Source organism: Varroa destructor, unplaced genomic scaffold (genome assembly GCF_002443255.2).
Source record: "Varroa destructor unplaced genomic scaffold, Vdes_3.0 BEIS01000006.1, whole genome shotgun sequence".
Lineage (NCBI taxonomy): Eukaryota > Metazoa > Arthropoda > Arachnida > Mesostigmata > Varroidae > Varroa > Varroa destructor.
In genome coordinates this window covers 30395589-30410332 of record NW_019211459.1, presented here as the reverse complement: position 1 = coordinate 30410332, position 14744 = coordinate 30395589, and the positions used below count along the sequence as shown (strand labels likewise).

Genomic DNA, 14744 nt, shown 5'->3' with positions numbered 1-14744 from the left:
TCCAAGTACTATTACCATCTTTGAGGATACAGACGCCAACAAAGACATTATCGCAGCTATTGTCTGTGGCATAATGGGCGCTTCGTGAATCAATTCTACAGCAGATCAACGAATTGAGTCTACAACAATTGAGTAAAACGAAACTCCTTCTCCTCCCCGATACAGCCAGCGGTGCTTACAAACGCCAACTGAAATTGCTATTTGAACCGGCCTTAAAGCTAAAGGCTTTAATTGCAGCTGTAAGAAACATAAAAAAAGACATTAAGGCTAACGTCGTTTCACTCAGAAAATCAATAAAATAGCTTATCGAGAGACCGGCATATATGGACTTCCATTTAAGAATAACCAGGCACGGGTCAACCCAATACGATGAACACGGCGAGTAGAAGGCGTACAGAGAGTATATGTTACGTTCTCAAGGACTCAAACCTTACAGAAGAATAGTACTTCTCGCTGCTGGGATGGCCAGTTCGTACCTTTAGGCAAATGAAGCAGTTCGATACGAGCATCTTATCAAATCAGTTAGCACACGTGGTTAGCTCTCGGTAACAAACAAAAAAGGCAGCCGGTGTTTTCAACACCTCATTATATTCACTGTACTGGAAAATCCACAAACCCAATTCGACCACTAAGAAACTGTGGTTGCCTAAACCAAGGTGCGCTTGAAGACATAAAGAAACTCAGACAGACATTTTCAGTGCACTGTCCTCTAGCGGCGTGACGGTCACTGACATCGGGACTAACCTATGTAAGCAAACGCGCTGTAGAAATAGCTTCTGCATCGTCAAGCTACCTACTAAAACAATGCAACCGTTTATCGGATAAGGATACATTAAGGTAGGATGGACCGTGTGCAGAGTAGACGAAAAAAGCTGCCACAAACGTCTGCATAAAACCACGTCTTGAGAAACTGATAGGATAAGGGTGCGATAAGAGAGGCCACTCGAGCACAGAATAAACGAAGTCTGCTTGCTGAAAACAAGCGGAGACTATGTAACATTAACAAAATGTTCCACCTTCCATGCTTATATGAAGACCCTGCAACAGGAAGCATACCGCAAACATATGCAGTTAAGTTCTTCAAATAAACCTAAATCGCTCCCTGCCAGGCCTACCTAATGAACGTATTATTATAAACTGCATTAGCCACCTCTTAATTTTAGAACGGCCTGCGGCCCGAGGAAAAACATCTTCATCTGCAGCCTAAATATGACCAATTATGAAAAATAGGTCTACATAAACTCTTTAACGAGTTATCCTCCATTTCAGTAGCAGGACTGAATTACTTGTACACCTAAGATATAAGCCATGGATGACAAAACAATAAGACGTGTCAATAAAGGAATACCATAACATTGAAATAGGGTAACAACACGCGAACATTGCGCCTTTTGTGTATGCTGTAAGGCTACACAAGTTTGGGAAAAATACTACGTAGGTTTTCAAAGAAATATGCAGGCAGAACAGGATTCAAAGTAAAAGGCAAAGTAACCATGTTACTGCTCCTTTTTGCAGTTGAAGAAAGTAATGCTTATTAGATAAGCATTACTTTCTTCAACAGATGTACGCCAAACAGCCAAGAAAATTAAGCTTTTGATCGGCGTATCTGCATCGATTACTGCAAGTAATCGATTACTAGAACCTAACAAACAAATACAAAAGGTCGTGGTATGCGTTTGTTTATAAACAACTGATACGAAGTAACTCTTGAATCTTCATATCTATTTTGAGTCATCTATTTTGAGAACTTGAAAGTGAGTAGGCTATTTATTCCTATATCATGTTTATTGTCTATTTGCCTCCGATAAAAATTTCCCATACCACACGCTTTCGCAGAAAAATATTTTTACGCATGTAAATATTTTTTATCAAAGAACGTATTTCCGTAACTAGGAGTTGTAATGTGGAGAGTAAGACTAATGCCGGAGGAAAATGCACTTAGGGTTGCGTGGCTATGAGGCCAAACGCGCGCATTTCACGACTTCCATGGTAGTCTTCGAAGAGACGCCAGACCCGAAAGTTTTAAAGCAGCACGTGTTAGGTCAACATCTTCTATCCGTTTCAAAAAAGTGTTGAAAATACCTTGAAATAGCTATCAGCCCCCTTCTGTATCAATTAAAGTAAAAGGTTTTATGCTGTCTTCGTTCAACTAACGGCAGTAATAAATAGACATCGATGTACGTAATATTAGCTGGCTTGAAGGGTAACGGCAGTTTTTAGTTTAACCGAAACTTTTTACGACCTGTTTCCATTTTCCAACAGATATTTGTATTCTGTTTCGCCGCAAATTTTTAGGTTCCATGCTAAGAAATTTGTTCAACTAATTTTTGAAACTTTCTAGTTGATCAGCAGACTAGTGACCCGAAAAAGCTATGGTACGTCGGCGCGATGGCCGGAGTATATATTAACTGCACTTAAGCTCTTACTAACTTTCCCATGTGTAGTTTGGCATTGTCATGGATTTTTGCCTTGTTTATAGGATCTTTTATAATCGTTTACTTGATGCAACTGAACTATATACAGATGTTTGTCGGCTTTTTTTTAGAGGTATTTGTTATTGCATTGCGCATTGTTTGATGGTGGGCTATGTTGGGTAGTGTTGAGAAACAATAAGAAACTTATTTCCTTGTGGGTTCTATGGGCTGTTTAGACTATGCAGTTATTATAGGATTCTATAGACTTAAGATACTTGGCAGTAGTCGAGCATTTACAGTTTGCCTTGACGGCTTATTTGTAAGTTGTTTGCTATCCAAGATTTTTATCGACCTTGGACAGCTGACCTTGATAAAGTGTGTACTCCATATGTCAAATCTCATCTTAGATTCTTGCAAAAAAAATTTTACAAAAAAAAAAAGTTTTTCAATTTAAAATGACGACACACAATGAGATTAAAACGGGCCATTACAAAAGAAGGAAGAAAGCACTTTTTAATGGTATTTTAAAGGAGAGAAACGACAGTGAGCTAAAGGGAAAGTAAACATTTAAAATATCTTACTGTTAGAAACGCACTTAAGTGCTGACGTAATGTTGCGGTACACAACATCAGATCGTCATGATATCCTGGCTAGTACCCTGGCAAACTAGGCAACTGATGTCGGTCCTTACTTTTTGGCATTCTCAAATCGCTTTACATTATGACACGAGCTTTGCATAAGTTTTACGGTACGATAGAAATATATCTTTAAGATTCAGTTCGCTGATCGACCACGACGTACCATCCGTGCATAGGTCGAGTTGTAGGATAACATGAATAAGCTTAAAAACTCAGATTACTAATGCTAATCAGATAAAATTTCTAAGGAATGTTCTTCACGATATTCAAGTTGTTTAAATGGTCAGATATTACATTCGCGGAACTCCTGGCTTTATTGTTAAAATCCTATTATTAATGTGTACAAACGTATTTTTATTTTATAAAAATTCGCATGTATAAATAACTGAATTCTATGGTCAATCTGAGCATACAAGGACATTGCCGCGGATCTTCATTGAGCTTTTCGTGCTTTCTTTTTTGTGTGAATTCTGTGGCTTTGTCAAAGCCGTATTATACTGCGAAAGGGTCCTAAAATTGGCGCGATACTGGGGTTTGCATTTACGTGGACCAGAGGGCGCCTCAAATACTCGCTGTTGTCACCCTTCGCCTCACCCTCACAAGTGAGCTGGTACTCACAGACTACAGAGGTAGTGTTATTGCTGAAAATAGTCCTAATTTTCGTTGTTATAAATAGTCGGTAATTGATGAGACACTTTGTGCGACAGTGTAGGAGGAGTGTCTAGTTGATTCAAAACATCAAACCACGCCAAGGAGGGGCTGTTCCGGAGAATTCCAGTCAGAAAGTACATTCGGAGGGTGGACATTGGTTGCACCATAAGCCCTGATTTTCGTCAAGTTGCATTAAGTGCCCTCTTTTGGGGTGGTACGTTGCATCGGTCGACGTTGTGGTATCGAGATCCTAGTCTGAGTATAACGCTCTTGATATAGAAGTGTCGCATCTTATACCCTGCTTCTGGTGGATAATACTATGAGTAATAACGAAAGTGGAAAACAACGTCCGGTAAAACTGGGTAAGGTGTCGATAAATTTTATTTACTTATATATTTAAATTAAAATTTGCATTCTTACATAATCTTTTTTCTTCACGTTATTTACGTCTAGAAATTTTACTGAATATCATAAAGTGCTTATAGTGGAAACCGTTTGCGTAAGTGGTTTAACGTGAATTCACGTAACATTTATATTAAAAGAACTGTGACTGAAGAGAGGCTGATCATTTTCTGGCCGTTTTACTCACGGGGATCCTTTTTTGTATGCGATGAGGGTAATACTCCAACGAAGATAGTAGCTTAAAAGAGCTTAGTCATGCACTAAGTTTTTACAAATCGCTGTTCTACTAGAAAAACAGTGATGCGTCGTAAGCGAAGTTTAACCGCTGCTAGGTGGCGGCACCGGATAATTGCGATGCCAGTCGTAGCTCCAGTTCCAGCCCAGTGAATGCAGTGCCGGAAGCTGTGCTATATTTAAAATTTAACTTGCTTGAATATAGCTTACCCACGAAACAGCATTTCGTTTATGTGGCAATTTCGAAAAATTCAATTTCAGTTAAATGCTCCAAGATCCATTAACTAATGTCTCTATAATGATACCTGGTTGATACCACGATTCGACCAGTTTTGAATTTGAGGCATGAGATGAACTATAAACGATTCTATTTACGCTCGAGGGTGTTTTAGGTTCATTAAAGGACTTTAATTTGCATTGAATATTCCATTTTGAGCAACTATTTTATAGAAATAATAAACTAATAATAATCAGTGTTCGAAGAAGAATTATTCACTATATATCGATTTAGCACTCCATACTGTTCTGGCTCAAAGTTCAGAAATGCTGTACCACGTGATATCTTGCCTTCTATATTTCTCCTTAAGCTTGTTGGCTTTTTAGTGCATAGTTTTTCTAAACATACTAATGACTGGAATTAATCCCCGTATGGCTCAAGAATTGCAACTATTATTATAAAGCTATTACTAGCGGAGCTATTTGTGATCCGCAAGCTTTCAACAGCACATTTCTCATATGCAAGCGCCCTGTTTTACGAATCTTTACTCGTTTTCTTCTCGAGCCTTTGTTCGATTCTCCATAACAAAATGCAACACGATGACACCTTAAATAATATCCAACGGGTTTATATCTTTTACAGTAGATGTAATAGGCATCATAAAAACAGTCGGCTAGTGTGCTTGGTTGACCGATGTTGAACATGGATTTATCGCTACGCTGGTCGTGTTTTTCTAAATTCAGATCGAAATAAGCATCATTAAGATCACTCAGAGCTATGAATACGCATACTTCTCTGGTTTCATTTATGTATGCATAATTTTTCCTTCCATCATACTTCATTTTTTACTACACATAGCTTTAGATTTTCAGGTTGGTATTCTTCTTAATTTACTAAGTTTTTTTTTCTCTAATTTTGCATCTTAGTATTACAATGACGTAGTTACTATTCGTCTGTGGGTATTCTCCGAGCCGGTTACTTTTGTTTATAAAATGCTGTATTCTCTTCGAACTGCCGTACTGAATAACAAGCTTTAGTGAGTTAGCTTAATTCAGCTTAACTGGTATCTTTCTAGCCTTCAATATTGTCTTCAACTTTCGACAAAACATCGCCGTCGTTTTTGCTATCGCCAGCGGATACAAAGAAAACAGCAAGTTAGCTCGGAAAAATAAGCCAACGCCACCTTCGTAAGGTCAGCAACTATGCCTTGTACAATGCTACCTACAAGGCTTACAACGTGCCTTCAATTACGACGTGCAATCAAATAACTGCACCAAAGTCCTGTTTAACGGCCTATTAAAATGTGTGCACTTTCTGGGTTTTCTACTTCGGGTGGCTGCATACGGTGACAGCAGTTTTTATCATCCGTAGGATGATCCAAACTATAACGGATCTCTTTATAATAGACATCGCATGCTCTATAGTTCAGTGAGCCGTTTGCCATGATAACCACGTCCGAATTTTAACCGTCTTCAAAAGCTCCGACTTCTTTTCGTGCTCATGCATTTCTTTGTTATATACAGGAGGAGAAGATTTTCATAAAGCTCATATTTTAAACATATTAAAACATGACACCACTTCGTTCAAGAACTGCTCTATCTCTTCACTTGGGTAATTTGAATCGATACCTCTCTACTGGTGTTCCGGGGTGCAGCCCGTAACAACAGCTAAGCAATTAAACTAATACTTTAGGAATATCCCTTTTCTACGCAATCTAATTGTAGATTATGGGAGGCAAGACAATGAACGCGGACTCTAGTCAGAGTGTCACGTATCACCACATCGTTGTGGGAGGTCAGATCACTGACAGGAATACACCGTCGTAGGCCAGATCCGTTCATAGAAGTTGGCCCGGGTCCAACCATTAGTATCGTTCCCAATTTGTGACAGTGGCCGATATTGCGGAAAAGAGAGTTTGGCCGCGAAAAACCACTTCCTGCAGAGGAATATTTAACAAAAAAGGGGAGCAAGACGAATGCCACATAGGTGAGCTACAGAGGAAAAGACCATTAAAAAATTTCTTCCTATTCGAAAACGGGAGTGCTGAATAATATGCGAGCAAGCAATATAAAATATTTAAGGGGTGTTCTTGGCTTAAGGGTAGAAAAAGCTGCAGATGCCATGGAGAAATTGCTCAGGACCGCAAAAAACCTTTAGAAAATATATCCAGTGTAGTACAAAAGCAGTCAATAAGTTTTTTTTATAATTATTTGGTTGCATAACGGGTCAAAAAATAAAAGAGACAAACAGGTTTCACTATATCATCATGGGGACGACCTTATCTCGTCTTCGACCGCTCTAAATTTGTCGAGTACTGGTCTAACCTCTCTCAGCTCAATATGTGACCTAAGCACTGTGACTCGATCGCTATAAAGTTGCATTTGTTTAGTTTCAATCTTATATAATGCTGACACATTCGGCGTAGGACCTCTTAGGGTTGACTAAGATGATCTTAGAAGTCGCTCGAACTTGCGCGGAATATGTCACCACTGCTACTAGATTAGTCTCATATCAATGCTACGCGGAAGGCATGCTGCAGTTTAATTTACACAGTTCAGATATATTAAAACAGACCTTTGTGCTGCAGTTGTTATTAAGTACCTTAACCCTGGATGCAGTTCAAATTAGTTGTGCGCTCGCTTTTGAGGTCTAATTTCAGAAAAACCTCTGCAATCGTATATTCTAATCAGAGAATAACCCTTTGTTCAGGATGAATAAGTCATTATATTCTCGCGCTACTGGAACACTGCATGTAAGCAAAAAGAGCAGGCCTTCTACACCCAAGTGAAATTTCATAAGAATCTAGCGAAATCTTGAGTTTTTCAGTAAAATTGAGTAAGTCTAGGTGTTGGGCATTTTGCGATTTTTCCAAAAATCCATTGCACAGACACTCTGCGGATGTTTCAGAATATGCTCGGAAACTAGATAGTCAGTAAAGCGTAAGTAAACAGGTTCAAGCGTTTCGAAGATAGAAGCCCATTGAGAACGATTCTCATCCTGGAGCGCTTTTGGCAGCGATCACGGACAAAAACATGGGAAATCGTGTCACCATAGGGAAGCAAGCAGAAGAAACAGACATCCCAACTGGCTGATGTCAGACCAGTTTGAGTGACCGTTTAAATGCCAAAATGTTTGTGCCGGAAAAGTTTGTGCCGCAACAGCTGAATGACTAGCAAGTAAATGCTTGGCAACGAATTGCATTTAATGCTAATATTTTCCTCACGATTTCCTTCGGTTTTCGTGCTACTGTTTATTATGAGTCTATACCTCCCAACTTCACGGTCAACAAAGAATACTAGTAAAAGAAGAAAAGAAGAAAGTTAAGAAAATCGCGAGATTCTGCCCAACACAAGAGAGCAATAAGTTTTACATCACAATAACGAACTGCCACACTTTTCACTACTCGAGTGGCGTAAAAAAATGTTGCAAAAAGAGTCAATGTTGTGTTATCCCATGCCCCGTATTCACCGAACTTAGTCTTCTGTGACTTTTACTTATTCCCAAACCTGAAGAAAAATCTAGAAGCGAAGCGTTTCAACACGAATAGAATAAAAATAATAATTATCTCAACTGTGTAGATTACCAATGTTGAAAAAGAAAGCATCGTGGGCTTTACTAAAGCTTTTATTTTGTTGGCCGGTAGCTATTGTTAACGCCGGATTCCTTTTCAGGCACACTACAAAAACCTGAAAACCATGTACTGCAAACAAAGGTATGTTGGAACTTTTAATTAACTGTTTCTGCATAACTTAAGTTTCCTTTTCTATACCAATGCCGATGATGACCGGTATAAGTAAATGGAGCTAAATACCAGCGCATTAGGTTTTAAATCACAAAAATATTCGATACCTTAAAGGGATCGGCTTATTATAATTAGCCTCTGGAAGCATCTAAAACAAACTTATTAAGTTTCAAAGTCACTTTTGAAACTGAGATAAATCGAGAAGGGTCTCGTCTGAGCTTTGTGATTGAACTATAATAGAAGGTTTTTGGTTATAGTGTTTGAAGATCCCATAGCCTTAAAATATAAATTTGGCAGCGGCCCCACTGTAGTTATACCCATTGTGTTAAGAAACTTATTCAGTGATAAGAGCATTTATGCCAAACGTAGTACTGCACTTACGAGACTACAACCAAATATAAGAGGCGTATATAGAGTTTCCAGATCCGGCTTCAGGATCGATGATAAAGAGCGGGTAGAGGTGTGGTAGAGTTTATTGTAAGTTTCACTTATATTATTGTTTATTAATGCTGTTGGTCCTTATTTCGCTCATCTGGCTAAATGATTAAATACATGAGTAGATTTTAATAGATCCACCTTACAGTTCGATAAGACAGCATCATTATACTGCGGGAGGAGCTAGCAGAACACCATTGCGGCCAGAATCCTTAGCGTGTCTACTGAGAAGCATAGATACCTGGTGTTGCTGTAGTAACCAACGATAAGTGTCATAGCCACAGAGGATGATGACATATTTGCTATATATTTATAATATCTGTTTTATGGGCTAATACAGGTGTTATCCATCATAGTTTCATAAAAGCTGGTTCATCAATTAAAGCTGAAGTACCTTGTTATTATATTAGATGATGAAAAAACTTCCCATCATGAACAGGAATCAACCACTCCCGTTGTACGACAAGGCTTGATCATATACTACAAGAATCACGGTGGCAAACATGTCTCTGTACATGATGTAGGAACTGCCTTTCGAGACTTAATAAATTTTTTTGATACATTAGACCTCTCTATATATAACTCTGAAAACTATATTCGCGACGATTATGGGTTCGTTTTCTGCTTATCCCTCTCATTCATCCTAAGAACAGTGAAATTTGTCAGGCCGAAATATGGGAATATAATTTCTCGATAAACTCAAGGTGACTATACTGGTTTAATAAAGTTATTTCAACTGCTCCTATTTTTGCTAAAGACACGCAGTTATTTTATGCTGTTCATTTATTAAATGCAGCTTATTTGATAAACTTCTTGATTAAAAGCAAAAAAATACATTTTATTCTCTATCCCTGTGATAGTGCCTTGGGTAATGTGAATGCCAGATAAAGTTATGGAATCGTGGTGATTCAGGTTTAAGTCCGGTTGATGAAACGCCTCGTTTCGTGCTGAAAGCCAGTCGTCTGAAGTAACGTGTAAGGGCTTAAATACAGGACGTAAAACATGAGAAATTCTGATTTTTCTCAACTTGACATTTGTTTATTAATTGAAATTTTTGAGTGTAATTGGCAAGCGTTATACCTTACTTATCTTAAAACGTACTGTTTGTGTAATTTCCACGGTGGCTGCCCGTGATAGCTCCTCCTATGTTTTGGCTGGATGACTTAACGAAATGATCTTACATCTATGATATTGCATATTCCAAGCGTATGTATGTGATCATAATGTGTCTTACATGTATCACACAGGCGGTTTGCCTTATTACAGGGTATTATTTACAAGTCGTTGTTTATATCTTTATCGATGGTTTGTAATTAGCATTCTTTAAAAACCGTTTACATTAATTTTCCGTATGTAAAAACTTTTGCCACATTTAGTTGCTGTCACTCTTGAGCCATATATTATTTTAGTAGTCTCCCACTTACTTGTATGCTTATTTTACCGAGTATCTAGTTTTGTAAATAAATGACTATGCCGTTCTTGATTCTAACCGTTGTGCTTCAGCTGTTGTTTGAGCAGTATACAGTTGTCCCTGTTTGTGTCATGCCCAAAAATCATTTGTGAAATAGACCGAGTTATCCCTACTAGCATATTTCCATGGGCCACACTCTGCGAACGTTTCAAGAGCCGTGATGTTCTGGTCCCTCTTCCTCGCGATTCCAGGCAACGCCGTCCTTACCGCGAGGAGTAACATCCATCGTAGGTGGATCAGAGACTTGCAACTACTCACCGCCATTTACTTTGACGCTTTCACTGTAGCTGAATTTTACCTCTTGTCTAGCACAACTCGGATAACAGAATGCTTGCGTCTAAGTAGTCGGTCAAGAAACCTCATTACCAAAACAGTTTACAGACTCCGGCTGCCACTATACAGCATCGATTAAGGACGAAGTTAGTGCACGTTATTTTGATATAAACAAATTTATTTATTGACCATTGTTTGTAGTAGCAAAAAAAAATTCATATATTACAGATCGACGACACAATATCCCAATGCTGAATTTTGAATCATTTAAAGAATTCAAGACACTCCGCATCATATGGGTTAAACGAGTCTTGTTGAGTTTATAAAACTACTTTAAAAAATTCGCTAAGCATTCTAGGGATAGAACCAGGCGGCAATAAACGGCATAAGATCCATCAAAATTTACAAACTTATCGAAATGTGGTTTTTTGCAGAATCTATGCTGAAATCTATACGCAGCGAAGCAAGTAACATTTCCGTCTATCCGGTTCGTCTGCTTCCATTTGTTGTTCGATATTCGAAGCAAATAAATCATCATGAATTTTCGCTTCCAGTATCTAAGTTGGTCTTGAAGACTTGCTTCGTAGAGCGGTCACGTAGGTTTTCAAACAGCAGTAGCGAGTCAACTAAAATGTGCGAGGCGATTTGGGGTCACTATTTGTAATCCCAGTGCTCTTTCAAGAAAACAGGCTTCAACACAATTATCCGAAGCTCTCCGTTATAAGCTCTTCCTAAATGACGCGTATCCCACACGTTGTAATCAAACCTATCTTGATCTTGATCTGTGAGAGCGATTGCGAGGAATGTGATGAAACAATGTGATCGGCTATGCGACCAAAGCTGCCTTCCCGCATTTTCAGTGATCTGAGTAGTGAAACTTTGTCGTTTGCACAGAAGAGCAACCCAAGGTACCAAAGCCATTATACGTGGGTAAAAAGCGACTCGGCATGGTAGGCGTCAGTATCCGCCATCTAAAGTTTATCGCATTCGATCAAGTTTACCATCGGTCCCAATCTGACTGCCGCAAAGAGCCAGGTTGAAGCTTGCTTGACCCACGTTCACTAAATTATCTGCCTACAGGGTGATTTCGACTGATATGCCTGGCCCTCTTATTTACCAGTTGGAAACTAAAGGACGGCTTAGGTTGTCCTTCTGAGTCAGGCCAGTTGTCTGTATGAAATGCAGAAGTGCGCGCGCTTCGTCGTTGATACTTATTCTGTAGAATCGCAACGAGAAGTTTGAGCACATATACAGGGACAATCACCTTGCCCGGCATGAGCTTAACCTTGTTTTTACGTGTCGAGTCGAAGGTTGCCTCAAAGTTTACAGCCACCGCGTATAGCGGACTGCACGGCGCGAATGGGTTTGCCTTTTCTTTTCGGGACCTTTAGCAGGGAAGCACCTTTTTACTGAGTTAGGAGTATACCAGTATGTAAACGTATCTCAAAAACTGTCGTTCAGCACGGTGCCAGAACTAGTGTGTATATAAAATGTTTAATGCAGGCCCTATTAGGACCAGCGGCTTTCTCTTTTTGCGTAGGCTCTCTGGACTTTGTTTTAGTTACTGCACTGTGAATGCAGTTACCCTTGTTAAATGACATCTCTTTGTATTGAGACCTATTTTTTTCCCAAGCTGCGATTAAAAAGCACCGCGCTTTTTAGGACGCAAACATTTCATAGAGGGCCAAGAAGCTAATCGGGAAAACCGCCGAGCTGCTGTGGTATATTAGATTTTCTGCATCGGTGACCAAGCAATGCTTAACCGTTCAAGGTATTGTTACCATTGGGACGCACACGTCGTTTAGCAGATCATCTCAAACACAAAGACTAAAATATAAAGTTCGGGCCGTACCTCAGCAGAACCTGAAAATAATTTAGGGGTTCCGGGTAAGGCTGTAAGTATAGTTGAACGACGACCTATGCATTCGGGGGAATAGAGAGGCTGCAGACTGGAGAATTTCAATAAAATGTCGCGTATAAGTTTCAGTATTCGCCACGTAAGTTACAAAACTTCGTGAGTGCGTCCTAGGAGCTTATGTGCATCTAGGCGTTACGGGGAAGTTTGTTGTTGATAACCAACGCGAATGCAACTTGGACAGTGAGGTTTATTGCCATTTGTATGTGAGAATGGAGAAATGCTTATACTCACTAAGAGAAAATGATTCTTATCCTAAAGATTTATCTTTGGTTACATTCGTCACAAATATATCGAAAAGCAAACTCCCTGCATACTCAGCAATCAAGTCTGCAAGCGTGTTTTGCAGCGTTTTTATAATGTGGCTTGAGTTCAGTTGGTCGCAAAGAACGTCGAAGTGGCCGGTAATGACTAAAGAAAACGCAAATTAAGAGAATAGCGTTTTTAGTCCACTGACGAATTTCTCTCTTAGTACGTCATTGATTCTGAATGAGCCGGCCGAACATGGGGTGTGATGAGGTTCAGTCGCTAGTCGCTCAAAGTAATGGCGTTGTTTTCCACTAGACGCGGCGTAGAGTCGCCTATATTATAATTGAAGGGAACGGGGATGCCTCTACTAAGGCGGCTGGGTCCAATGCGTTTCATTGCAGGACAACGCACAGAATGGAAACGCGGTAAGTTAAAAAGGGTAGTTGTGCCAGTCTCCGTTATCACGAAGATGTCTATACTGCCTAGGGCTTTCAGGGAGAGGGACGCCAAAGTTGCCGCCCCTTACAGTTTTACCGTCTAATTATTAACTTCTCTTCGAGGTCCGACCCTCCTGCAAACTCCTATCCTTACCGAGCAGCTACGGTAATTCAAAGTACTGGAGCTGGCCAATCCAGTCGTCAATACTACTACAGCCTAGTTTACGAACTTCTCGACTGTTAGGGCGGGTGAAGTCCGTTGGCCGTAGCCCAGCTGTTCAGCTTGAAGCTGAAGATTGAAAGGCTTCATCCTCCTGGCCACGTTGTAGGCAATGTTCCCGGCCGCTTCATTTTTATAAATGCATCGTCGGCTTTCGACGATTGGGCGCTGTGATATATGGAGCGGAAGAGCCGAGAGTTTTGCATCTTCTTGACCGGTTTTCTTCGCAGTAATATAATTTGCCGCTTTGGAATTTTGCCCGAAGAAAAGAACAGAGAGTACATGCCCTTCTGATCTGGGTCGCGAGGTAATTAACGTCTTCCACCTTACTGATATGAATGACCTTTTGTAATTCCGCGCATTTGCGATAACCAACCTGTAAAAACTCTAATACGTAGTCGACTTTAGAGCAAATCCACCAAGGCGTTTGTTATAGTCGAATGGTTTCATAGAGCAGTATGTCCCTACATAGTAGACAACTATGAGGTCATACCTGTTCTTAACGTAGGCTTAGTTGTGAGATCGAAAACGCTGTCATATGTACAAAGTTGTTTATACGCAAATATATCATATGTTAGAATGCGTCCAGTGCATTTAGTTGTAACCTGAGAAGTGTTCTTTCAAGGATTTCGCGTGCGTATAAAGTGTTTCGGTGGTACGGTGCGACATTAAGTCTGTCGCAAGCAAGTTCAAGAATGGGCCACTCTGAATAAAATTCCGCTCATTCGAGAATTCATTACAATACGATATGAATCCTTTCTTATTCACAGAACTGTGACTTTGTCAATACTTAAATTCAAACAGGAATAGTAATAAAAAGTGATACATTGCACGAGACGTTTTACATCATAACAATTATGTATACCGCGTGCATTATGTTCCTACGGGTACATCCAAACGGAAACTCTAACCGTTGATTGTCGTATTACTATAACATTGTCACAATCAGTAGTTACAGCAAACATTTTTACGTAATTATAAGTTCACCTTTTATAAATATTGTCCAATTTGCATCCTATATACATGTTCTAAAATTTCTCTCATATAATCTTTTACTGAGCTGAGTGATTGAATCTCGCAAGGGAGGAAATCCCAGGTTGACAGTAAATAGCGAGCAAAACCATGTTTACTAAATAAATTAAGAATAAAAAATTGTACGCGGCAAGACGATGGTGGGAACTACTTAAAAGGACGGTAAGCGGCAAAGAGATCTACGACAGAATCACACTCTTGGCGTTCTGAGAGCAAATAGAGCAGGGAATGTGCAGTATATTTTATCCACATAGAGTAGTCCGTTCGACATAAGGAAGTCGTCTGTAGCGGTTCCTGCCAAACATTGGTTTCAGAGCATCATTTTGGATCATCTGAGCCGTATGATATATATTCGAATAGCCAGCTTCCTCTATTTGAAGTGCAAACACAGCATTGGCATCAACAGCGCCTTAT

At 39.7% G+C, this 14744-nt stretch overlaps 1 protein-coding gene across 9 annotated transcripts in view; it reads left to right on the top strand.

The window, feature by feature from the left end:
• Positions 1-3646: 3646 nt before the first annotated feature.
• The window catches only part of LOC111252494 (uncharacterized), a 49190-nt gene continuing 38092 nt past the window's right edge, over positions 3647-14744 (top strand). For 7 of the 9 annotated variants that reach the window (XR_015329638.1, XR_015329637.1, XM_086992064.1 and 4 more), the window contains exon 1: positions 8228-8268. Coding sequence is in view for 1 of the 9 variants with exons in the window: in XM_022810504.2 (XP_022666239.1) it covers positions 4023-4065; positions 8228-8268 (84 nt within the window). In the remaining 8 variants the exon portion in view is untranslated. Of the gene's footprint in view, positions 4066-8227; positions 8269-14744 lie in introns of those variants that run through there. The other 2 variants (XM_022810504.2, XM_086992070.1) reach the window with 2 other exon arrangements.